This window comes from Periplaneta americana, chromosome 13, assembly GCF_040183065.1.
Source record: "Periplaneta americana isolate PAMFEO1 chromosome 13, P.americana_PAMFEO1_priV1, whole genome shotgun sequence".
Classification (NCBI taxonomy): Eukaryota; Metazoa; Arthropoda; class Insecta; order Blattodea; family Blattidae; genus Periplaneta; species Periplaneta americana.
The window spans coordinates 77,167,873-77,194,408 of record NC_091129.1 but is presented as its reverse complement, the minus strand read 5'-3'; the positions used below and the strand labels follow the sequence as shown (position 1 = coordinate 77,194,408).

The 26,536-nt window shown below is 35.0% G+C and overlaps 1 protein-coding gene across 5 annotated transcripts in view; it reads left to right on the top strand.

The window, feature by feature from the left end:
* Positions 1–26,536, top strand: part of LOC138712041 (EGFR adapter protein-like) — a 1,474,549-nt gene that overhangs the window by 1,394,299 nt on the left and 53,714 nt on the right. For all 5 annotated transcript variants that reach the window (XR_011335594.1, XR_011335593.1, XM_069843434.1 and 2 more), the window contains one exon: positions 23,728–23,877. Coding sequence is in view for 3 of the 5 variants with exons in the window: in XM_069843434.1 (XP_069699535.1) it covers positions 23,728–23,877 (150 nt within the window). In the remaining 2 variants the exon portion in view is untranslated. The remainder of the gene's footprint in view (positions 1–23,727; positions 23,878–26,536) is intronic.

Genomic DNA, 26,536 nt, shown 5'->3' with positions numbered 1-26,536 from the left:
AATATATTGTATTTGCAATTTTAAAACTAAGATCAAATTTCCCCTCGAATTTGTAAACAGCACTTCCCAACCTTGTATCGTAATATAGGCTACTATTATGTACAATCTTGTTTTTTGTTGTATTTACAACTATTGTTCCAAGACCTTGAAAGTTAGAATTCCCACACAGAAATTTGTTTCTAGGGAAACCATTCTTCATAACATAAATCTATATTGAAATAAACCGACTACAGTGCACTACAGTACAGTTCTTCGAAGGTTTTGGAATAATATTGCTCTAAATTTTCATTGCAAAATATATTGTATTTGCAATTTTAAAAGTATGGTCGTACAAAAAAGATGTTTGTGAAGTGCATTACAAAATCTGGGAAATTGAAAAAGAGCAGAGCGAATTTTTAGATTTTGTAAAAAACACTTCCCAACCTTGTAACGTAATATAGGCCTACTATTATATTAAACTTACTTGTTAATAAAGTTAGAGGACTTTTCTTTACTTTTGAATGATCCTATACAGGATGAACCGTAAGTATTGTCAATAATTCTGGTGGATGATTCCTTTAGTAAAAAGCATAAAAAAAGGATAAATACCATTTTGCTGTATTTTGAATAGTTTTCTAGAGGAATATGCATTTTAAAATACATGAATTACGAGACCGTACATCCTTGTATAATCCGCATGGAGTACACATAAGGCTGTATTGCTCTGAACAACCCCTTCACCTGGCTTGTTATGAACAGGGAAGTTGAAGGTCATTGCCACGTACATTGTTTTTAAACTCGTAAGAAAAAATACAGATGATATACCGTTTAATTTTTGTGTTTAATCTGTGTTAGAGAACGGAGAATGAACACTACTCATCTTGAAAATTTTAAAATAAACTCTACAACCTAGTTTTAATTAAATGTTCAGAAAACGCAGACAATGAGGTACCCTTATTTCAAACTAAATTGAAAAGATTAAGACATATTTTCTACTCTCACATTTCAATTTAATATTCAAGAGAACGTAAACGATAATGATGCTTATGTCACGTTATAAAAACTAAATTTTATAACATTTAATAACTCTAAAGGTAGAAATAAAAATACCTTACAATTATTTTAAGTTGAACGAATTAAATTAAAAATACTATTTTAAATTTTTCGATTTAATTTAAATTAAATATTCGTTGAACACAGACAACAAGAAAGTCTTATTTTACCTTATTCCAATGTAATTAATGACCCAAAAAATCTCCATTTGTCATACTTCAAGCATTTTCTTCAGCCAATTGAAATGGTTTCCTTCCATTTAAATTTTTAAAGTAGTAACCTGTAAAATTACATGCAAGAAATCAAATTTCCCTTAAAAGACATTTTGTGTGTTTTGTTTACATTTCTCTTTGTCTCATCCACCTCTCGTATTACACGAGCTGCATCTCTCCAGAAGGCAATAACCTTTACAGGGTTGTCAAAGTGCATTAAGTTTTAAAATTCCTTTGTAGAAAGAAAAGTTACATTTGTTGAGATCAAATTTCTGCACATTTCAAAGATAAAACTAAAATTATTTCAATCATTTATGATCATAATACGCTGTTCTCTTAAATTGACTGGGCACAACTTGATTTAATTCAATAGTTTTATCGAAAATATGCTATGAAATGTTTAATATAAAATCATTTTTTCTCGAAAAGGAAGTAAAAGCGAAAAAAATTGTATTACACAAATTTGTTAGAAATATCTCAAAGAATAACCTATTAATGACGTTAGGCTACTTACGGTTTACACTATATATGCAATAATTTCCCCAAATTTTCATGAAATAGGTATATGTATGTTATAATAGGCTTTTCTTTAACTGGAGTTCGCCATTTATCGTGGCTTCCCAATTTTTTCAGTCACAAGGCTCGATGGTTCCTTTTCCAGATCTTATAACCTTGTAAATACCTTGGATATAGCCAAAATTGAACCTAGGATCGTTGATTCTAGACAGGTACTAACAATTGCACCAAGGAGACAGTCAAACAGTAGAAGTTGGATAACAGTTGCATAAGTGGAGTAGGTTTTCTTTACACAGGAATGGTCTCAGCCAAAAAAGGTCTTCTTCTTGAACAATTTCAACATTGCAGCCTTCACTTCATCATTTGTGCTCAAACAGTGCTCATTTAGAGCTTTCGTTGAGGATACGAACAAATGAAAGTAACATGGTAACAAATCGGGGCTGTGAGGTGATTTTGTCCAGAACCTTCCGCTCTTAGGAAATAAATCACCGCTCTCTGGTTGCCTTTGGGCGGATTTTGAATACTAAATTAACAGAACCCTGACATCAATTCATTTCCTGTGTATGGAACTTACCTGTTATCAATTGATCTACGCAAGGCGACAATCACTGTATATACCAAATGATCAGGTTCGCCGCTGTGGAGTAACGGTTAGCATGTCTAACCGTGAAACAAGCGGGCCCGGGTTCAAACTCTGGTTAGGACAAGTCATCTGGTTGAGGTAGTTTCCCGGGTTTTCTTTCAACTCATTAAGAGCAAATTCTGGGTAACTTTCGGCGCTAGACCATGGCTTCATTTCGCTGGCATTATCACTTTCATATTATTCAGACGCTAGACAACCATAGCACTTGATAAAGCGTCGCAAAATAAACAACTAAAAAACCAAGTGATCGTACTTCGATTACAGCAGGCTACGTGAGATCAACGGATTTCATTTGATGCTTAGCCTAATTTTTAGAAATATCTAAGAAATCAAACGTAAAACATATCCGCACATTTTACCGTTGCGATAGAGAAATTATGATGATGATTACATATAGGGTGATTCACGAGTATTTACCGTCCTTTACGAAGCTTATTTCCGAAGACATTTTGAGCAAAAAATGTCATATAAACATGGGTCCTATTCTCAAAATTTACAGAGTTACGTTTCGTTATTGGAACGCATTGCTGTGAACGCGTGATCTTGGTCAGCGTGCAGTCGGCAGCCAGCGCGAGCGCTACGGAAATCAAAGATAGCCGTATGCAGTTACGTGGAGCGATGAGTGCTGTTCACAAGCATGCGGCCAAGTGTACTCAAGCGGACGGCGACATTTTTTAAAATGTGTTGCAAACTCTCCAAGACTGTAAATTAGGATGCAAAATTGAAGTGCAAATAATTAAGTCGGTGGAATGCAATGGTGTGATTTGTAATAATTGTTGTGATAAATGCGTAAGAATAATATAACTTTCTAGTTCAAAATAGAAAAAGATATCTGTACGAAGCAACTAAGGAGTTCACAGCACATTCTAGCTTCATAATAATTGCCAATTAAGGAAATGATACTTCTGAGTGGTTCATTCTCTATTTGTATTATTCTTTTACCTTCAAACTAAAGAAAAAACATATTTTACAAACAACTTTAAATTAGTGTAACTCTGAAAATATTGAGAATAGGAACTATGTTTATATGACATTTTTTGCTCAAAATGTCTTCAGAAATAAGCTCCGTAAAGGACGGTAAATCCTCGTGAATCACCCTGTATTCTGGTGGACTTAAGAGCCTTAGGTCTTCTCTTCCACACCACCACTTTCCCCTTGTTACCCTTGCCTTCACCTTGTTCTCCTTGTCTTCCCTTGTTCTCGCCTTCCTCTTTTTCTCCTTGTTTTTGTCTTATTCTCCATATATTCCCCTTGCTGTCTTAATATTCTCCTTGTTTTCCTTGCTTTCGTCTTATTCTCAATAATAATAATAATAATAATAATAATAATAATAATAATAGATTATAGTGAAATAATAACACAATATAGTCTACGGTACATTTTATTTTTGAACGGAGTACTGTAACTTCATTTAACAAAAATAAATTAATACATGCTACAGGTAAGAGAACTGTCAAGCTGAAGCGAATCCGCCGCATATAGTGTAAATGCGCCTTAATCAATCTGTGAAGAAACGTCCAAAGAACTGGCCACTCAATCCATGATACGACGGTTGCATTGGCTATGTGAATAGCACTTGGAAGTAAAAAGAAGAGCTCTTACCGGAGAGGGGAGGAAGGCACACATTTCAAACACGGACTGAGGGAAAAGTCTTGAGTTCACAATAAAGTTCATCTCTGGAAATCACTCCCTCTCTCGCCTCTTCTGCGTCCCGCCCTCGTCTTTTCGCCCTCATGTACATCTCTGTCCACTCTGACGTAGAGGAAGACAGATTCATATGCATCTTCATCTCCTACATTCTTAGACTAGAAAGGAAAACACCAACAGGAATTAATATTGATCTCAAGAGAAAGTCGTGATGTAGTTGTTGACACGAACAAAACTCAGGTCTAGTCCTAGACATAGAAAAGAAATTTCGCATTTGGCAGGAAGACTTACCGATACTGCATACGTTTAAATAAATACTATCTTCCTGAGAAAGTAACTTCAGAATTGGCTGTCACATAAACCTGCAACCCCTCCTTTTGTTGTTCCATTGTTTTCCTGACCTTTCCCTTGTTATTTTTGTATTCTTCTTGTTCTCCTTGTATTCCTCCTGTTCTCCTTCCGTGCCTTCCCTATATTCTCCTCGTATTCCCCCTATTCTCCTCGTATTCCCCTTATTCTCCTCGTATTTCCTGTATTCTCCTCCTATTCCCCTTATTCTCCTCGTATTTCCCTTATTCTCCTTGTATTCCCCTTATTCTCCTTGTATTCCCCTTATTCTCCTTGTATTTCCCTTATCCTCCTCGTATTTCCCTTATTCTCCTCGTATTACCCTTACTCTCTTGTTATTACCCTTATACTCCTCGTATTTCCCTTATTCTTATCTTATTATCCTTATTCTCCTCGTATTTTCCTAATTGTCCTCATATTCCCCTTATTCTCCTCGTATTCCCCTAATTCTCCTCGTATTCCCCTAATTCTCCTCGTATTCCCCTTATTCTCCTCGTATTCACCTTATTCTTCTCGTATTCACCTTATTCTTCTCGTATTACCTTTATTCTCTTCGTATTCACCTTATTCTCCTCGTATTTCCTTTATTCTCCAGTATTCCCCTTATTCTCCTCGTATTACCCTTATTCTCCTCGTATTACCCTTATTCTCCTCGTATTACCCTTATTCTCTTCGTATTCACCTTATTCTCCTCGTATTTCCCTTATTCTCCTCGTATTCCCAATGTTCTCCTTGTATTCCCATTCTCCGTTTATTCCCATTGTTCCTCTTGCCTTCTCTTTGTTCTCCTTGCCTTCACCTTATTCTCCCTGTTTTTCCCTTTTTTTTCTTCGCCTCCTCCTTGTTCTCCCGTTGTTCTTTTTGTATTCTCCTTGTTCTCCTTGCCTTAACTTTTTCTCCTTGCTTGTCCCTTGTTCTCTTATTCTTTCCCTTATTCTGTTTGTATTCTCCTTGTTATCCTTGTATTCCCCTTATTCTCATTGCATTCCCCTTGTTCTCATTTTCTATTTCCCCTGTCCTTCAATTCCCGTTCTCCTTGTATTTCCCTTGTTCTCCTTGTATTCCTGTTGTTCCCCTTGTATTTCTGTTGTTCTCTTTACATTACCCTTGTTCTCCTTGCCTTCCCCTTATTGTCCTTATATTCCCGTTGTTCCTTACCATCCACTTGTTCTCCTTGCCTTCCACGTTTTCTTCTTGTTTTCCCCTTGTCTTTGTAATCCTCTTTTTCTCCTTACCCTCTCCTCGTTTTTCTGGTATTCCCCATGTTGTCCTTGTCTTCCTCTTCTTCTTCTTTATATTCTTCATCCTATACAGTTTCAGTTTCTATAAATTGAAACTCGCTTCCGAATAATGTAAGGGGTTGTTGGACAATAATTTCATTTAGGTCAAAATTACATAAATTCTTGTTTAACAGATTAATTGCTGATTAATATTTGTTACTTATAATGAAACTAATATCTGTCCATTTTTATTATTACCTTCAATTTCTCTAAATAGAATACAAAACCTCTAATGGCAAAATCTCATTACGTTAATATTCTCATTGTATCAATATATTCTAGATTTATATTTTGCTCCCCATATCATAGTTCCAGTAAACTCCTATTCAATTAATAAAAATCTCATCTTTTAACCAACTAGCTATCTCAACTTAATTATAATTCTTTACATATTCCATATAGACTGAATTGAATTACATTAGCTCATAAATTAAGTTCAGACGCTAATTAACCTAAGATGTTGATAAAGCGTCGTAAAATAACCTACTAAAATAAAATAGAATAAAATTAAGTTATTACTTTTTCTTATAGGGCTTATCTCAATTTAATTAAACATATACTAGTCGTTAAAACTTAACTGAAGAATATTGCTGGAGAATCTTTTAAATTTATTGTAAGTATTCATAATTTAAGTATGTATGTAACCATTGTATTGATTAAAGGCTGGTAGAGTGAAAGAGAAGACCTTATGGCCTTAACTCTGCCAGCGAAAATAAAACATTTTATTCTATTCTATTCTTGTGTCCCCATGTTCTTCTTGCCTCCCCTTGTTTTGCTTGCCTTCCCCTTCTTCTCCTTGTATTACTCTTATTCTCGTTATATTCTCGTGTTCTCTTTCTATTCACCCTGTCCTCCATCAATTTCCGTTTTCCTTGAATTTTCCCTTGTTTTCCTTATATTCCCATTCTCGTATTTCCGTTGTTCTCTTTACATTCCCCTTGTTCTCCTTGCCTTCCCCTTGTTCTCCTTGCCTTCCCCTTGTTCTCCTTGCCTTCCCCTTGTTCTCCTTGCCTTCCCCTTGTTCTCCTTGCCTTCCCCTTTTTCTTCTTGCCTTCCCATTGTTATCCTTGCCTTCCCATTATGTTACTTGTATTACCCTTGTTCTCCTCACCTTCCACTTGTTCTTTTTGCCTTCCACTTTTCTCCTTGCCTTCCCCTTATTTTCCTTGCATTCCCGTTGTTCCTTATCCTCCACTTGTTCTCCTCGCCTTCCATGTTTTCTTCTTGTCTTCCCCTTGTTGTCTTTGTAATCCCCCTTTTCTCTTTACCTTTCCCTTGTTCTCCTCATATTCCCCTTGTCCTTGTCTTCCGCTTCTTCTTTTATTCCCCTTGTGCTCCTTGTAGTCTCCTTATTCTCCTTGTCTTCCCCTTCTTCTTCTTCTTCTTCTTACATTGTCCTTGTTCTCATTAGCTTCCCCTTATTATCCTTGTATCCACTTTGTTCTCCTTCTATTTCCCTTGTTCTTCTTTTTTAGCCTAGCAAACATACTGCACAGATTGCTCTATGCACAGGGAATAATGATGAAGCCATTTCGATTTCAAGAAATGTAGAAGCAATGGTTGGAAAAAGAAACTAGAAAGGGAATCGCGCAAGGGGCGGAGGGCCCAAGGGACAGGTCAGTTTCTCTCCAGGCTGTGTAGTTTATCTTTTGTACGGAGCTTCGGAATTCCGAATTCTAAACCAGTCTTAAGTTCGTTTCGAACAGTCACCACCGACCCACGGCAACAGCCGCGCTCTTTATTGGGACAAACTGCCCCTGGAGAGCGGCAGGCCCGCACCTCCTGACCTTCGTAATTTACTCGGAACTGATGGCCGAGGGTACGGTCCCTCTGCAACACACTGTGGGTGTATACTGACAAGTAGGCCTATGCGATTCCATTGCAGATAAATCTGTTACCTTTCAGACCATTGCATTGTGATTGTAGTCATGTGATGTAAGCAGTGGAATCAACTATTCCGGTATATATTCCATTATTTGTACAAATATGTGGCTGTAATTTCCAAACTACAGTATTTGCCTAACCTAGAATCTAATTACATATTCCTCACGTATTTTATAGGCCTACACTGCATATCTAGATCCATCTGTAGTATTAAATAGCACGCATTTATATGCAATTCTTCATGCAGTTTCTTTTCACATTGTAGTATTATAAATGTTATGTTTAGAGCCCGGATGTTAGGCAAAATGCCTTTTTTAAACTGAATGTATATATGAAAGACCTATTAGAGATAAACACGTTTCCACACATTTTGGGGCGATAGGCCTAATTTTTATTTTGCCTTTTTTTTTTGCATATTTTAGCTCCCATTGGCTATTTTAAGGTTAAATGCCTTTTTTTTTTAGCCTTTTTACATAGTTTTTGTACAATTTCTATACTTTTAATGCATTTAAAATAAACCGCACATAAATTGTATCAAAAACAAAAAAACAAAAAAACGGTTGTACAAATTAAAAATATATATTCACTTCACACAAATATTTGCTGAGAATCTTATTCTCCAGCAATACATATGTTTCCAAGAAGTCGTAAACTTTTCTCTCCTACCGATTCCATCTTTTATGTCACTTAACAAAGATGTTTGAACAATATAACCCTCAGTGCTCAGGTCACCTCGTGGTTTACCAGTGAAAGAAATGGGATTAGGGAAGTATTAAAACCAAGTCTCCAGATCCCATTACTGTTGTCGCTTGCACGCACAAATCACGCGTCACGTGAAGTCTCTAATCCCTTCTCACGCCTCTCTTTTTGAGACAATACACAGTCGGTTTTTCCCGATCTCTGAAAGAAAGTAGACACAGTCCTTCTGAAATAAGTTGTTTTAAGTTTGCTCAAATCACTTTAGTAGAAGTAGAAAGATCTTTTTCCACCATGAAAAACGTTCTCTCTGACAGGCGGCTCACTATGACAGTTGACAACTTAAGAAAGCATTTTGTTGTGACATGTAACCAAGAAAAGTGAGTATCGTATGGGATAGTTTATTATGTATTTGTCTATTTTTTGTCTGTTTCCATGATTAATAAATGCCTATTTCACTGCCTATTTTTACTATTTTAGTGCCTATATGCCTGACTATTTTAACTAAAATAAACGCCTAAACATCCGGGCTGTAGTTATGTTTTATTAACGATGTTCGCAACTGCATAGGTTATATCAGCGTCGCCGGTGTGCCGGAATTTTGTCCCGCAGGAGTTCTTTTACATCCCAGTAAATCTACTGACATGAGCCTGTCGCATTTAAGCACACTTAAATGCCATCGATCTGGCCCGGAATCGAAGCCGCAACCTCGGGCATAGAAGGCCAGCGCTATACCAACTCGCCAACCAGGCCGACACGTCGTAATATTACAAGTACAATAAGTTTTTAACTGTTATAAAAGTTTACATATGCAGAGTGGAAGGGAATCTATTAATTAATTCACAGACGTAATATGTGAAGTCAATGCCAACAAGTTGTGTGAAATAAGTTTTTGATACGTCCAATAATTTTCAGAATACGAAATGTAACATGTAGCAACGCTGCAACGCTCCTTGGGATCATTGCTCCTCAGTGGGGGTGAGTAACTCCAATCATCCATTCTACAAGACTTGCGAGCGGAGAATGTAAACAAAAACGTCTCATCAGATACGTTTCGATAAAATTACTGCACATTCGTAACACTTAACACATTACTTAATATTACTGTAAACTTAATTTCTTTTCTAAATCAGTTTATTTTTAATTTCTTAAAAGGTAATAAATTAAATGGACATTGAATTACAGAATATGTATTCGTAGTAATGTTATTTTGAGTTTACATCAGCGGTGACCAAAGCGGGTGTCGTGATTACATCGCGTAATCACAGAACTTCAAACGGTTACGAGGAGTTTCCTGTACATTGCTGTGCGTTTCATTTACGTACTGAAGGCAAGAAGTGGTGGTATCATGTCGCTCTACAAACTCTGTCTCTACAAGCAGTAAGAGGTGGTTTCGTAAAGAATGAGAATGAAAACGTTTTTGTTGTTTCGTCGGACAAAATGTAATATGTTTACTTTGCTTAGCGGTTCAATTAGGAGTATATTATAGAAACATTAATTTCCACGCTGAATATTATTATTATTATTATTATTATTATTATTACTATTATTATTATTATTATTATTATTATTGACCACTAAGTATGTGTTTCTATAATTCTTCTGTATGTGCAAGAATATTGATATTTTTAGATCTTCTCCCTAGAAGGAAAAAATTATTAGGTTTTATCTCAATTTTAATCTTCTTAATCGTTAGAATGAGGGTAACTATTTATTAGTTATTCATTTAATAACAATATTGTAGAAAAACTGATTCAATATTATGTGCCAACGAACTGTTAAACGCCAGGGATTGACATGTCTTAAATCATAGCCAGGAAGAGAAAGATGACATAAATAAATGTAAGAAAATCGGCTACCTAATGGGGTTTTAAATATCTCATGCTCTAAAGTATTTTAACAGAACAGAATTTCTCAAAAGTTACGTGATTAATATAGCTTAAATAACTTGTACATAAGAAGTTTTTAATTTTGAAAAACTACGAATTTCTCGACCAAGTATCGACAGAAGAATTTAGAAAATTCTTGATTATATTCAAGAGGAAGGTTAAAAAAAGAAGCAAGAAAAATCGTGTATTATTCACTGGCTCTTGATGACAGCAGTTACATTACTGATACAGCAAAGCTTGAGATTTTTTTCCGCGGGATTGATCAAGATGTTAGTACACGAACCACCACTGATTGTAGTTTTCATGCCAAGTACCTTTCCTCCTTCTCCTTACTTCATAGGCTGTCTGTCGCCTGTAATCACTGCAGTTCGAGTTTTGGTCACCGCTGGTTTACATCAAATGAAGAGTCCACTGCAAGAATGATGGATGTCATTTGGAATACATTTTTCAGGAGAAGCAATTGAAAGTTTGAAATGCTTAGCGCTCAAAGCTTAACTGTGATTTTCCGATCATTCCTTGACAATGACTATCAGTGATAATGTCATATAGCTCTCTGTGTACATTCCATATGTCTTAAGCCAGGACCGGGCATGAGAGCGGCTCTATTTAGCCGCCAGAGCTGCTCTCGCTCCGCGAGGCAAGCCGGAGCAGAACGCTCACGCAGTGGCGGACTCGCATTACAGCTACCTTCCCTGCATTAATATAACAAGAGCCACGGTTGTTCTAGTCATTCAGTCTGTCAGTACATAACAGTTTATAAGAATATTACATTAATCCGTTGTGCAGTACAGACTTTATAACACTCTTATTAATTTAATGGAATAAACTTCGCTCTATGCACACACACAAATCATTAGGCTTATTTATATAACCCATACGCACATACTGCAATCTCCTAACCACGGTTCTACGAGACAGGCGTATGACTTCCACTTCCCCTACTTGCTGTGGACAGAGTTCATCTGCCAATATAATTAAACATTGCTTGATGAATTCACTTTCGTTGAATGTTTTCATTTCCTGTGCAATTTCGTGGCAAATGTTGTAACTAATTCTCATAGCCGATTCACTAAGTGCATTATTGTCATCCTGTTAATACATAATATAATATAATATAATATAATATAATATAATATAATATAATATAATATAATATAATATAATATAATATAATATAATATATAATATAATATAATATAATATGACATGACATGATATATGATATATGATATATGATATGATATGATATGATATGATATGATATGATATGATATGATATGATATGATATGATATGATATGATATGATATGATATGATATGATATGATATGATATGATATGATATGATATGATATGATATGATATGATATGATATGATATGATATGATATGATATGATATGATATGATATGATATGATATGATATGATATATCATGAACTGTAATATACTATACTCTGATATAACATAATACTTGTATAATTTAAAAATTATATATTACTAAATGTATAATAACTTATAATGCAATATAAATATCAAATAGATACTCTAATATAATGTACATGAGAAAAATTTTCTTTAAGTTTATTGTATTAATATATGGCGTTCATTACCAACATATTTGTCATATTCAGTAGCATGTTGTAAAGAATAATGCCGTTGGATATTGAACTTCTTAATCAGTTGGAGTGTTTTATGACAAATTAAACATTTTGCTAATCCACTGCTATGTACGAAAAAGAACTCCTCCTCCCATGATACATTAAAAACATTGGGAGTAGCGGGCCGCTTTAATGTATGAGCGGAAGCTCCGTTTTCAAAGTTCGCCGTCATACTGCACAGTCACCACTGCACCGACACTGAATGACGTACAGTATGCATACGTCACAGCGCTCGGAAGAACCGCTCTTTAAAGCACACAGCGCTCATTTCTCAGAATCACATAATGTGCCCAGCCCTGTCTTAAGCTATGCATTGACAGTCTTGGTTCATTTTCGACAAGAAAGTGACATCCATCATTCTTGCAGTGGACTCTTCAAATGTAAACCAACCTTTAATGGACATAGTTCTTTTTTTATAAGAATGTGCATTCTTTAATATTTTGTAATTACTCAGAAAACAAAGAAATCAACAAATACTGTGAATGTTACTGCGTAATTAATTCATTCAATACTTTGTTTTCATATACAGAATTGGCCCAACCAGGATTTGAATCCGGGCCCGCTCGTCACGGTCAGGCATGCTAACCGTTACTCCACAGATGATTGATGATGATGATGATGATGATGATGATGATGATGATGATGATGATGATGATGATGATGATGATGATAGAAATCTGTAATTAGTCGAAACAAGAATTAAATGGTGTGTGGCCTCATTATCTCCGAGCGTGGTAGGGTTAGTAATGACTGGTCTGCTGATAATCATGACAACCGTGAACAAAGACAAGAACTCCGTACGTAATATTTCGTAGCGCGCGCTCACCAGCTGACTGAGTTATTGAAATGTGTCGTTGCGTCGCTGTTGCACTCGACCCGCCTCCCTGGAGGGAATATCTGTCCACTTTCATCAAACATTGGCATGTTTCCTCTGTCCAAGCTGCAACGAGCCCTCCGCCCTCCCCAAGTGTGGAGGAGCCTCACACAAAGTGAGTCAATTTCCGGGCTGCCCGTTGTTTGCAGAGAACGTAGAAATGGGGCGAGTTACAGAAAGGGTTTGCGACGCGATATGGCAAGGGATGAAGAGGGGGAGAGAAAAAAGTTTTTGAAGTGGCAGAAACAGCCATCTCGCTTCGGCAGGGAGCAGTTTCTTTGCAGTTCGCGAAAAGGCGATCGCTGTTTGTTTTTTGCGTCCTTTAACGATGTTTTATCAATTACAGTGCCTTCACAGAAGGATATAATTCGTCAGCTACAACGAATTTGTGAACGGGATTCAAATTAATAGTAGATAAAAAGAGTGAGAAGATTTCTGCATAATCCGAAAACTTAACATGTAGGCCTAAATAACGCATTTTCGTATAGCCTACGTACATCTAGCTGTTTGACCAAGTTAGATATCTTCATTTGTCTTCTTCTTGTTGTACTGCAAGGATTGGGCCCTTTGGCCTGTTCTGACATCAAAGAAAGCTTTCGTCCCATTTGGTACGGGGTCGACCCACGTCTATATAACCCGTTGCTCTGTAATCCATTATAAGTTTTGGGATTCAGTGATCTTCCATCCTCAATATATGTTGATACCAGTTGAGTTTTAAGTCTCTGATTTTTTCATTTACATTAAAGTAATATAATTTTATTGTGCGTCTATATCTGTACTTTTTAATATATTAGTTGTGTCCTTATATCCATATTTTTAAACTGTAATTGAGGACATCACCCTAATAACGGCGTATACCCTTATACGCCCGTTTTCCGACGATTAAGGGATTAGATAGTACAATGCGTATAGTACACTGTAGCAAATTTTCGTAAGTCTAGCTTTAATACGTAACACAGGACACAATGTTACGTGTTTACGTTGAACAAGTGAACGCCCCACTACAGCGGCAGTCACACTCACATGCTGTTGCAAGCCATACTGTAGTATAATATTCGATGTTTAGGCCTACAACTGGTTGTCAGTTGCAGCAGTGAATCATGGCCGAAAATATGAGAAAAAAAGGAAGCTTGTGAACAAAACTAAATGAAAAACCGAAGAAAGAAAAATGAATAGAAACAGTGACAAGTCATACACAACTTGTACAGGCAAGGAAATGGAAAAGAAGTCATTACACCAGTAAGAACATGATATATGAAAATGTGTACAGACGAAATTTCAAAGGACGATCAACTCTCTATTTTCAAACTCTTTTGCGACATGGGTTCGAAATTAGAACAATATCATTTTATTACTTCTTGCCTTGAAAGAGTGAATCTAAAAACTAAGAAACTTCAATCATTCAAGAATAGTAATAATTTTTGGAAATATAGTGTTTTCTACAATGGGGGTAAAATAATTAATGTGTGTCGAAACTTTCTATTGATTCTATTGCAAATTTTAGAGAAATGATTAACAACAATTCAGAATAAACTGGTGAATCCTCAATGATAAAAGGGGTACACACTTAAATCGTCCTCATACAATCATGATGCAAAAGTATAAACAACCTCAATACAGTACATCAGGGGTATTTTCAGCTTGAACCTCATACTCTGCATCATTTGTTCCCTTCAACATTTGAAAGACGGGATTGAAAGTGTCGTAGCTGAAACTTTTGAGTCCAACGCGAATGAACCCAGTGCCTTTGGGACCCTCCAAGATGAAGAACTTAAGAGAACTGTTACATTTTTTGATGAAGATGGCCAAAGTTGGCTGAACTGAATTCTGAATAAAGCCGGGACATCATCACACAATAGCGAAGATGACTAGCAACAATAGTGATTCACAAAGAAGAAAATAACATGTAACAACAAGAAAACCATAAACTGAAAATGTAATGTTATTTTGTAGGCCTACTTGCGTAATTATTCAATATTTTTATTTAATGTGTTATAGTAAATGCATATTTTATTTTGTTGAATTTATTTTATTTTACTTTTTAAGACAAAATTATTAATAAAGTACGAGATGTTCCCATATATAATTAATTTTCATGCAAAGTTAGACACCTAGAACGTCAGAATAATTAAAAACACTACTAAAACAAATTGTCGCCGGAAAAAGGGCGTATACTGAGTTCCATATTATATTTATTTACTAATAGCAGAATACACTATTTGCTGTTATGTTTCAATAATTTTGTTTTAAATATCCTCGAAACTATTTAACAGTAATGAATAATTTTTTCGACGCAACTATGATGAACCTGACAGCTTACAAACATTGAAATCAGTTTATATCGGAACTACATTTTGCTGTATAAGCCCTTATTCGGGTGACGTCCTCAATTGTGCTCTTATACTTGTATTTTTAAAGGTAATATTGTGTTCTTACATCTGTATTGTTTAACCTTCTGAGTCCTGAGGCATTTGTCGTTTAATTTTGAAAGTTAAGAATAATTCTAAACTTCAAAAAAAGTCACTGACATGAGGAAAAATTCTGAAAAAATTCTGCAGGTTACAGTTAGGGCACAAATGCAGGTATATTAAACTGTACTTCGGGTCTCTGCACATACATCTTATATCATAATCATGTATGAAGTATGGTGTAATATACTATACTCTCAGGATTCAGTCTTATGTCTGTATTTTTAATGTAATTGTGCTGGTATATCTGTATCTGTATTTTTTAAATGTAGTTGTGCTCGTATAGCTGTATTTTTTAAATGTAATTGTGCTCTTATATCTCTATTTTTAATGTAATTAATTGTACTATTATATCTGTATTTTTAAATGTAATAATTGTGCTCTTATATCTGCATTTTTTAAATGTAATTGTGCTCTTATATCTATTTTTTAATGTAATTGTGCTCTTATACCTGTATTTTTAAATGTAATATTGTGCTATTATATCTGTATTTTTTAAATATAATTGTTCTCTTACACCTGTATTTTTTAATGTAATGTTGTGTTCTTACGTCTGTATTTTTCAATGTAATTATGCTCTTATACCTGCATTTTTAAGTATAAATATTATGCTCTTATTCTGTATTTTTAAAATGTAATTGTGCTCTTATATCTGTATTTTTAAATGTAATGTTGTGCTCTTATGCCTGTATTTTTAAATGTAATTGTGCTCTTATACCTGCATTTTAAGTGTAATAATTGTGTTCTTATTCTGTATTTTTTAAATATAATTGTGCTCTTATACGTGTATTTTTAAATGTAATGTTGTGCTCTTATGACTGTATTTTTAAATGTAATTGTGCTCTTATACCTGCATTTTTAAATGTAATAATTGTGCTCTTATTCTGTATTTTTTAAATGTAATTTTGCCCTTATATATGTATTTTTTTTAAGTAATTGTACCCTTATGTCTGTATTTTGAAATGTAATTGTGCTGATATATCTGTATGTTTAAAATATATTTTTATTGAGCTCTTATATCTGTATTTTTAAATGTAATTGTGCTCTTACATCTGTATTTCTCACCTGGTCTATGTGGTAATATCCAGCAGTAGGTCGTAAAAATCGCATACCTACAGAATCGATTTTGTGTCTTTCTCTACTGTTCAGAACCCATTAAGGAAATTTTGTAGTATCAACTACGAACTCTTATAAGACTGTTAACAGAGTATGCAAGATTGATACAGTATAGCTATGTGAATTCTTAGAGTAGAACAATAAACTTCAGATCCGCTGTAGGTAGACTATTGGAGAAACACCTTCACTCCGGTGGAGGTGTTGAGCTTTCATCCGATATTACCCCAAGTTGTAACCCGAAATTATGCGGCGTCCATCCATCAATCAGGCGCCCCCTCCCCCCGCTTCAACAACCTGAAGACATAGAACAGCACTAATGCTCTCGTCTTGTAGCCGTCCATCACTTCGCCACAACTGCAGCCGTGGCGGTCCCGGGAGGGAAGAAAAGTGCACTGTCGACTTCTACTTCCACAACGCTGCCTGCTTCTTCCATTTTCTGTTGAACATTCTCACCCCACTATCACTTAGACAACTTCGTACTGTACTCCCGTCAGCTTTCTCCTTAAACAAGTGCAGCAAGTGAACTTTATCCTGCAGCGCTACAACTTTCTCTGTTCTCAACCCGTCTTCAGCTCTAATAGCTGGTCAGATATGAAACACCTATTATGTGCCGAAAGATATAGTTATTTCAGAAGTTTTGGGGACATGCATAGGTTTTATTTTCCGTCAAACTTGGTTGTTTTAATCGGGAAAAAATATAGTTCACTCTTACAGAGGTGCCAAATATTAAGGATGTCCGTAATTATTACGGATTCCTCCTCTCCCCAATATTATGGAGTTACGTTCAAAGGGAAAAATTATTATGGTAAAATAGTATTATCATCGGAAAACTATAATATTTTAATTCACTGGTTCCAAAGCTTTTTGAAGGTGCGACCTTTGTTTGAGATCCCCCCCCCACTACCATACCGTACTTAACCCTTTTCGAAAAACATAAGTTCCTGTAAGATCGAAAATAACTATAAAATTTTACTTAGAAACAGTGGATGCCACCTAAGTACTAATGTACCGGTACCTGTAAGAGGAGAAATTGGAATATCGTTATTTTTATTCATACCTGTTATCAACAGCATGTTTGCTGCTATGGACATACCGGTAGCTAAAATAACAATAAAACATAAAATTAGCTACAACATATATATAATAAACACATAGTAACAGAGAGTCAAAACAAAATCTGACGCAGCTGAAAATATTCATTGACAATGTAAACGGATTATGAGAAAGCCATTTATGTAATATCTTTCCAAATTGAACAAATTCCATATTATACAGCTCATGTGGTAATTACTGAACGTAGAAATGGCAACATAATTGTACCATAAATTATTTATTGTGTATTTGATCTTGGCCAATCTTAAATGAGATTCAATAAGGTAATAATTGTGTCTAGTGGAATAACTATGAGTAACAGACATGGTATTAAACGTACTAAATTCTTCTTGACATATAACAAACACACACACACACACACACACACACACACACACACACACATATATATATATATATATATATATATATATATAAACATTGACATTAACCTGCTTAAAATATTCATATTATTGTGTGTTAAATAAATAGTGGTATCGTCAGCAAATGTATTGACAGCCAACTAACTAACATTAGATGGAAGGTCATTATTCATTATTAAAAATAATAGAGGTCTCAACACAGACCCTTGAGGAACACCACAAACAACGTGGGATAAATTAGAATAGACACAATTAATGTAGCGAGACTGTTTAAGATTAGATAAGTAAGATCTTAGTTGTTGCAAATCCCTACCAGCCACTCCATAGTGTTCTGTCTTGAGATAAGAATATCATGAGATATACATACAATCAATCTACTATCCAATTCTCTTTGGCTTCTTAGACTGACATTCCTTGCTGATATATTTTTCGAACATTAAACACTTTAAATGGTAGTTTGCAAAGTCATGATGTTTATTTTAGTAGGTTATTTAGCGTCTGAATGAGATGAAGGTGATAATGCCGGTGAAATGAGTCCGGGGTCCAACACCGAAAGTTACCCAGCATTTGCTTATATTGGATTGAGGTAAAACCCCGGAAAAAACCTTAACCAGGTAGTTGCCCCGACCGGGAATCGAACCCGGGCCACCTGGAACCCGCCATGATATCATAACAGCCAGAGATAAAATGCTAATATAACACCCGATTTTTTCGAAGTTTTTATAAAAGTAGGCAGGAATTCGAAATTAGATTTGATGTAGAATAAATTACCTTTGATATACGATACAGCAAGCAGTTTTTCACAATTTTAACTGAAATGGCATCATTTCTCGATCACATTAAATAGGTACATGAAAATTATTCTTACCTCATCTTATGTGAGCATTTTCTTGTTGAGAGTTCCTATATGATTGATACAAATCACATTATATTGTAACTTGTTCCTTCTGTATATTACTTAATTATGTATAAAAAAACTCTCATGCTTATCAATATTTCATTATATGTAAGCTGGCTAATGATTTTACATTTAAGTATTACTATTAATATTACTACTATTGTTATTACTTGTGTACATTTATCACTTCTGGTAGTGTGGAACGGAAGGCCTCATGGCCTTAACTCTGCCAGCATAAATAAATAAAAATAAATAAATGGATGAATCAATGAATAAATGACTAAATGATTTATTAACAATAAAATAAATATATAAATAAGTATATAAATAAATATTATGTAAATAACTAAGCAAGCCCAGCAAACAGAGCAAGCGGACAAATAAAGGGTTATTTCAAAATTAAAACAAATAATACACAATTACTCTCTCAAAACATTCAGAAATATATAAACAAATTGAAAAAAACTAGTAATAATGCAGAAATCACCAAATCCCCCACAAAGATAAAGCCAAATAATGTACAAAAACATTGGTTTTAATTTACTCAATTTTGTATGTAACATGTAATTATAAATCTAGCAACATTTCTATCGAGAGGGAAAATAGATGCAAATTCATCAAAATCCTAGACCTAGTGATTAAGTAACGCAGACAGAAATGTTATTTTGGTATTTCAATGACTGTTTAGCCGAAAAAAAGTAATTTGTGTCTGAAGTCTGAATCACATTTATAGTAAAACTATTGGATATTGGGACGTATGATAGATAAGATATCGATGCGAAGAACTAACCGAAAAAAATATTCCTTTGTCATTTCTTCGAAAAACGCTCGTTTGTATAATAATGTGCAAAATTAACTGATTAAAATAGCATTTACAATGTGACGGAACCTTCAGGGAAATCTGGCATCGTTGCACTTAAGGGTTGCTCGGAAAGTATACTGCATATTTGCCTTCTTACGTTGTACCTCAGGAGTAGCAAGTTTTATGCCAGTCTGTTCGTAGGATTCTAAAGGTGAAATCAATTAAATGCAATGCCAAAATTTACTAATCATGAATACCTAGATATGCTTTTACTTTATGGGGAATGAAGCATTGCTCTGATGCAACTTCCAATCCCTCAATAGAAATTCGATGTTTTCCATAATCATTATAGATAGAGAAACGGTTATTGGAACTAGTTGTATTGATATGTATTACTAGTTCAAATTAATACAGTTATACCCTTTTCACGTTGTATAAGTTAATCAGAAAATGTGTGCTAATTTAATGACAGGTTCATTTTATCTATTATTTGTTACGAACTGCCCACACTTAGACCATTCTTAAAGAGAAAGGGAGGGTTTCTACCTGTTAATTTTGGAAGGTCTCCCTTGTCAATTGTGATGAAGCTCATAACCTCGCCTGAATTTACTGAGAAGCAACATACAGTGCTCTAAACAATACGTGGGAAAATTCAGTTCATGTGGGGGAGACATTACAATTGAAAGTTGAAGTTGGCAACAGACAGAAGTTTGAACTGTGTACAATACACAAATCAGATTTGAGAGTTGTGAGCCCCGCTGTGTGGCAGCACGGAATTGCTGGTGCGTGAACGAGGAACGTCACCATTTATCAGCGCCCTGGTAGTACAACACGTGTTCCGATGCCGGCTGATTCCACATGACTCACCGCGCAGACTCAAGGCTAGCCAAGACCAGACGACATTAAATGCTAAATAAGACACTTCAAATTATTATTTCCTAAACTAATAGCTGCCGTAAACAAGACATTTCAAATTAGTATTTCCTAAACTAATAGCTTCACAGAGATTTAAAATGTGCTTGAATGTATTAATGTTTAATGTTTCTTAAAACATTAAGACCTTCGTTATTTCATATCCTTTAGCACAAAGATTGCTTTACTGTTCCTCACACTGTTGTGTTCTAACGAGTAAACTGTATGGTACACTGCTTGTAGTTTTCCTGTTATTAATTTTATGAAGAAAAAGTTATAGGGAGTGAAAAAAGGGAATATCCTGAACATGGTTTTAAAAGCTATGTTCTTTGGTTGAAAAGAGTTTGCCAAGCAGTCTGTTCTTTTTTAATAGCATCATGTACTTAAGTTTACATTTTCGGATTCATCATGGCATCGTGGCTCAAAACTCGCCATTTATAACCTATTGCTTTCTAAAAAAAAAAAAAAAAAAAAAAAAAAAAAAAAAAAAAAAAAAAAAAAAAAAAAAAAGTTTCAAATATATGATCCCAATGTAGGGTCAGGTTGCCTGATTCCGTGACATACTTAATAAAGTCTATATTTATGCCAAAATTGTATTAAAAATTTTCAAATAACACCTAAATGACGTTACTTGGATATTTAGCTACAGTTTTTACAACATTCAGTGTCAACAGTTTCACAAGTTTGGTATATAATATATGATTCTTCATTGTTATATAGTGGCTCCTAAATCCGTGACAGGGATCCAAATTCCGTGATAGTGGTTTCCTAATTCCGTGAGCGATATCCTAATTCCGTGATACTAAAATAGTCCTCATTAACTGCTCAGAAAACAATGTATTTGGATAACCACTTTAAAGTCATGGTATATTGTTTTAATATGGATTAAGCAAGAAATTACAACATAGAAAAAGGGCTTAAGCGACAAATTTCATAGAAAATACTTGTGTAACTACAGGAATACATATTACATATTAATATATTATAAACAAAATAAACTGAAAGTTAAATTCAATACAAAATTATATTTGAATAAATTGAATTATTATAACACAATTGAGGGGGTCAGAAGCAAAGTGATTTCAAATTTCAAAATTTCAAATTTTAAATTAAAATTTATTTACAATTTACATTTGAATTGAATACATATGAATAGATACCCGAAATGAGCATAATGCATAAATGCACTTAAGTTATTTGTGAGAAAATGTGGTTGAAAGTACGTAAGATTTCGTGAATTCCGTGAAATTTTTTATTTAAATTTTAGTGTGTGGTGTGGTTAAAAGATGTATCCCTTTGCTGTAAAAATTTTAAATATTTTAGTTTGCCCTAGATGCACTTAACTCATGTTCTTTGAAATGTCTTTGCTTCTGACCCCCTCAATTATTTCTCATTATTTATATTCCTAACAACAGCAGTAATTAAGTTAAATATATGCCCTATTATTTTATTATAATATAATTGATGTTTTCTATAACTTATTTCTATTATTATTTCCACGAACTATTTTCTTTCATAGACATTAATTTTCATAATTTAGCGTTGGCATCACTGGTCGAGTGAGCCAGGAAGGAGAAATATAAAAATACATCCGAAAATGGGAAAGCTCATGTAGCATTGTTATTCTCTCACAATGTTTAAATAATCATACACATTGATTCAGCTGACTATAATCTACAGTAATATATCATTTTTATAGAGCTATATTAATTCTTACCTCAAATATAAAATGTTTCTTCAGGAGCGGTCACAAGAGAAAGAAAAACTTATTGGTCAACCACCTTTCACTGAACAAAAGCTTCTGCAGTCGACTGCTTCTATTCAAAAGGCGGGTAGTCAATAGAATTGGAAAGAAGATATCTCCTGGCATCTGTCAGGTATTTCAAAAACTTAAAAGTGAGAGACCACAACTCCATGGCAGTCAATTGAAATTTTATCACGGGATTAGGGGTATCACGGAATTCAATGTAGTACCGGTACTTGAGGCTTTCCCGGTGTTGGATATGGAATAATTCTTCTCGGAGTGAGTTGGATTGTTGTTTCCAAGCTTTCGATGACTAGCTCTGCCATCTCCTTCAGGGATTGAAGTGCCGTAGGACCATGTCTATCCGGCTGGCGGTCGGAATTAGGAACTAGCTCCTGATTGGCGCGCAGCGGGAAGCCCCACTGACCGCTTATATACCGGCTAGATATAGTTTCACGGCGTGGCGCTTCAATCCCTGAAGAAGATCGCAGAGCTAGTTATGGAAAGCTTGGAAGCAACAATCCAACTCACCTGGCTGAGAACCAGAGAAGAGATATCCCAGAAATACTTCAGTGTGTCAGTTTAACACTATGGAGAGTATGGAGTCATGAATTAAATAATCATACACAAAAACCAGGGGCGGGATGAAACTGAGGTAGGAGTTTTCGGTAGCAAGACTGTCCAGGCCTTTGTTTTGTTGCCCGTCCATTTTACTTCGTTCCGTAATGTCTAAAAGGAGAAGTAAACATTGCCGGCAGAGGAGGAAAGAAGTAGAATTGCTGTTCAACCAATGGCATAGGTCTCATTCCACTCTTGACTTGAAGTTGGGCGTTCGGTTGCGTTCTATCTCCTGCCAACTTCAAGACAAGCGTGGAATAAGACCTCTGCCATTGGTTGAATAACAATTATACTTCTCTTCTCCCCTGCCGGCAATGTTTACTTCTCCTGTCAGACATTATGGAACGAAACATACTATACGTTTCAATAGAATTTTCTGATTGGATGCTGGTGGGAAAGTCCGTTGGCCACGAGATATCGAAAAGCCACACAGAACGACAAAACAGCCACCATATTTGTTTTGAGATTAGAACCTGATGACGAGTTGTGAGTCGTTTGAGAGTTTATCTTATTTAATTAGGGAAATAAGTGAAAATTTCATCACAACAACTGTTTTATTTATACTAGTTCTGATAAAATTTTTACTTATCTCAATTACATAACATAAACACACACAAATAATAACATTCATCTTTAAAAATCCTTATAAATTGATCAATAAAACCACCAATTTCGCGCTCAAAAATGTTCAGATGTTAAATTTCACAGCCAGGCTACCGAGAGCGCATCACTTGTTCGTTTCTCTGTCGTAACATGCACCATGCACTTCTATTATTCTGTTGTTCTGTGATAAAATTATTTACGTAACTAGGGCAGAAAGTGATACTTTTGTGTGCCAGTGAGACGTTTACGGACGAGACGTTTGCTGAGGGAAGTAACAAGCAGTGTTCCGTGCATTTTACTCACATGGAATAACTTATTGCATTCAATTTTACTTCATTTCGCTCACAATTTTTAGTTTGTAATTGAGAATAATTCCACCTCTGCTTTACTAATAATATCTGTTGTTCTGCAGGCGGAGGAGCTGAACTCTATAGTTGGGAATGCATTTCGCATGGCGTACGCCGCACAGCTGCAGCGCCAGCCCACGTTCCAGGATGTGATCGCGTCCCAACTGCAGGACAAGAGCGCGCCCGCAGAGAATAATAACACCCGCATCAACTGGGTAAGTCATTCCTGCAGAACTTAGTTTAAGTTAGCCTGCCTTCGGCTATTAACGTAGTCTGTGCATGAGAAGTGCGAATGGTAAATGGATAATTGGATAGGTTCTGCAACGTACTCCTTACAGTTCTGATCTGCAGCAAGAGAAAGAATAAGTCATAGTATGTATTTAGCTGAACAGTACTTAGCACAGTATGCTGACGACTCCTCTTCAAAAAGTATGGGGATATATTCCAGATTGTCTGTTTCGGAATAAAAACACGTTGGGACAGATATCATCAAGGTACTTGGGTTTCTATTGGCATTATAACTCTGAAATTTCTTCATTGCTGCTGCAAAATTATCATTGTTTTAATTATTGAATAAAATATTAAATATGTTTATAAATTATATTCTGCATTAATCTCTTTCCCCTTTCTTTCACTTTTCTTTGCGTTCTCTATTCTAATTACTTTTTGTAATTTTTTTTGCTTTCATTTCTTTCTGTGTTTTAATTGCTTCTTTTTTGTATTTTTCTGCCGTTTTATTGTTTCATTTTACTGTATTTCGTTACTTCCTATTTGATTTTTCCCTTTCATTTATTTCCTCCTTATTCTCTTACATTTTACTTCTCTATATTTCGTCACTTCCTGTTACTTTCTTTCTTTTTTTCTTTCTTCCTTCTTTAATTTGTTTCCATTCTTCTCTCTTCCTTTTTATTTTTCCTCTTTCTTTGTTTCTTTTAATCCTCCTTTTAACTTCTTTCTTTTCCTCTGTAATTCATGATCTATCTTCTATTTGCATGTATATTTCTGTGTTCCTTCGTATATCTCACTTTTTTATATACAGGGTGATTCACGATGATTTATCGTCCTTTACGGAGCTTACTTCCGAAGACATTCTGAGCAAAAAAAAGTCATATAAACATCGGTCCTATTCTCAATATTTACACAGTTACGTTTCGTTGTTGGAACGCATTTCTGTGAACGCGTGATCTTTGTCAGCGTGTAGTCAACAGCCAGCGCGAGCGTTACGGAAATCAAAGATAGCCGTATGCAGTTACGTAGCACGACGAGTGCCGTTCACAAGCGTGCGGCCAAGTGTACTCAAGTGGACGGCGACATTTTTTAAAATGTGTTGTAAACTCTCCAAGACTGTAAATTAGGATGCAAAATTGAACTGCAAATAATTAAGTCGGTGGAATGGTGTGATTTGTAATAATTGTTGTGATAAGTACGTAAGAATAATGTAATTTTCTAGTTAAAAATAGAAAAAGATGTCTGTACGAAGCAACTAAGGAGTTCACAGCATATTTTTAGCTTCATAATACTTGCCAATTAAAGAAATGATACTTCTGAATGGTTCATTCTCTATGTATTATTCTTTTACCTTCAAACTAAAGAAAAAGCGTATTTTACAAACAACTTTAAATTAGCGTAACTCTGAAAATATTGAGAATAGGAACTATGTTTATACGACATTTTTTGTTCAATATGTCTTCAGAAATAAGCTCCGTAAAGGACGCCAAATCCTAGTCAATCACCCTGTATGTTTTTCCTTTTTACTGTTATATATCTTTATTATGTTCTGTTTGTTTTTCCCTTGTTTCTTTCTTCACTTATCCCACATTTCCTCTTTCCGTGTTTCATTTTTACATTAGTTCTGTTTCCTGCCTTCATTTGTTCCCCTTTTCTTCCTTCTTTACGTTTTATACTTTATATTAATTTTAATCACATTCTTATTTCCTCTCATTTTTCATATTTTTACATGAGTTTTTTTATTCCAATTCTTGTTATTTATTTTCAAGTAAATATGCCTGTATTTGAGGCATAGTTGGTGACAAACTGTCGCATTTTTAGCGTAACGCGGAGTTTTTAAGTCTTCGCTAGATGCTACACATGTCAAAGCGTATGCGTGCTGCCTTCTATCGAGTGTTGCGTAGTAGTCTACTTGCAAGTAAATAAGCCAGGGCTGGGCACCGGGAGCGAATCCAAACTCTAAACGGGGAAGCTTAATATTCATTCCTCGTGGCATCAACGCTGCTGCGGTGTTCGGTGGGGAAGGAAGGGGTTGAAGAGAATAAATACGCCTCCCCGTGAGAGAGTAGAATTCGCTCTTGGTGCCCAGTCCTGAAATAAGAAATGAGCATTATGTAATTCTATGAAACTCATTCATATCTTATTAACCAAAAATTAAATATATTAAAATATTAAACAATAACAACATTGTCCCTAATGATAAAAATATAAGAAACTAAGAATAATATACAAAGCAATGAAACGAAGATATATTCACGCAATCATCGCGATTCTATGTAGCTCTTGTCACTTTTCCCCCCTTCATGTTTTCTTTCTGTGTTTAAATTGTTTTTCTTTCGTAATTTTTTCTGCCATTCTATTTTTATGCTGTTATTTCTGTTTGACTTTTGCCTTTCCTATGCTATTTATCTCCTTTCTCTATTATTCTTTATTTATTTTCAATTTTTCTTTCCCTCTTTAATCCGTGTTCTGTCTTTATCTTATTTTTTCTTTATTTCTATATGGTACCTCTCTTTCTCCCATTTTCTTCCTTCTTACAGTTTTCTTCCTTCCTTCCTTCTTCATTTATCATTTGTCCTATTCTTTTCTTTGCCCTTTCAATTTGTTTATTAGTTTTGTTTGCTGTCTTTCTTTGTTTCCTTTCTC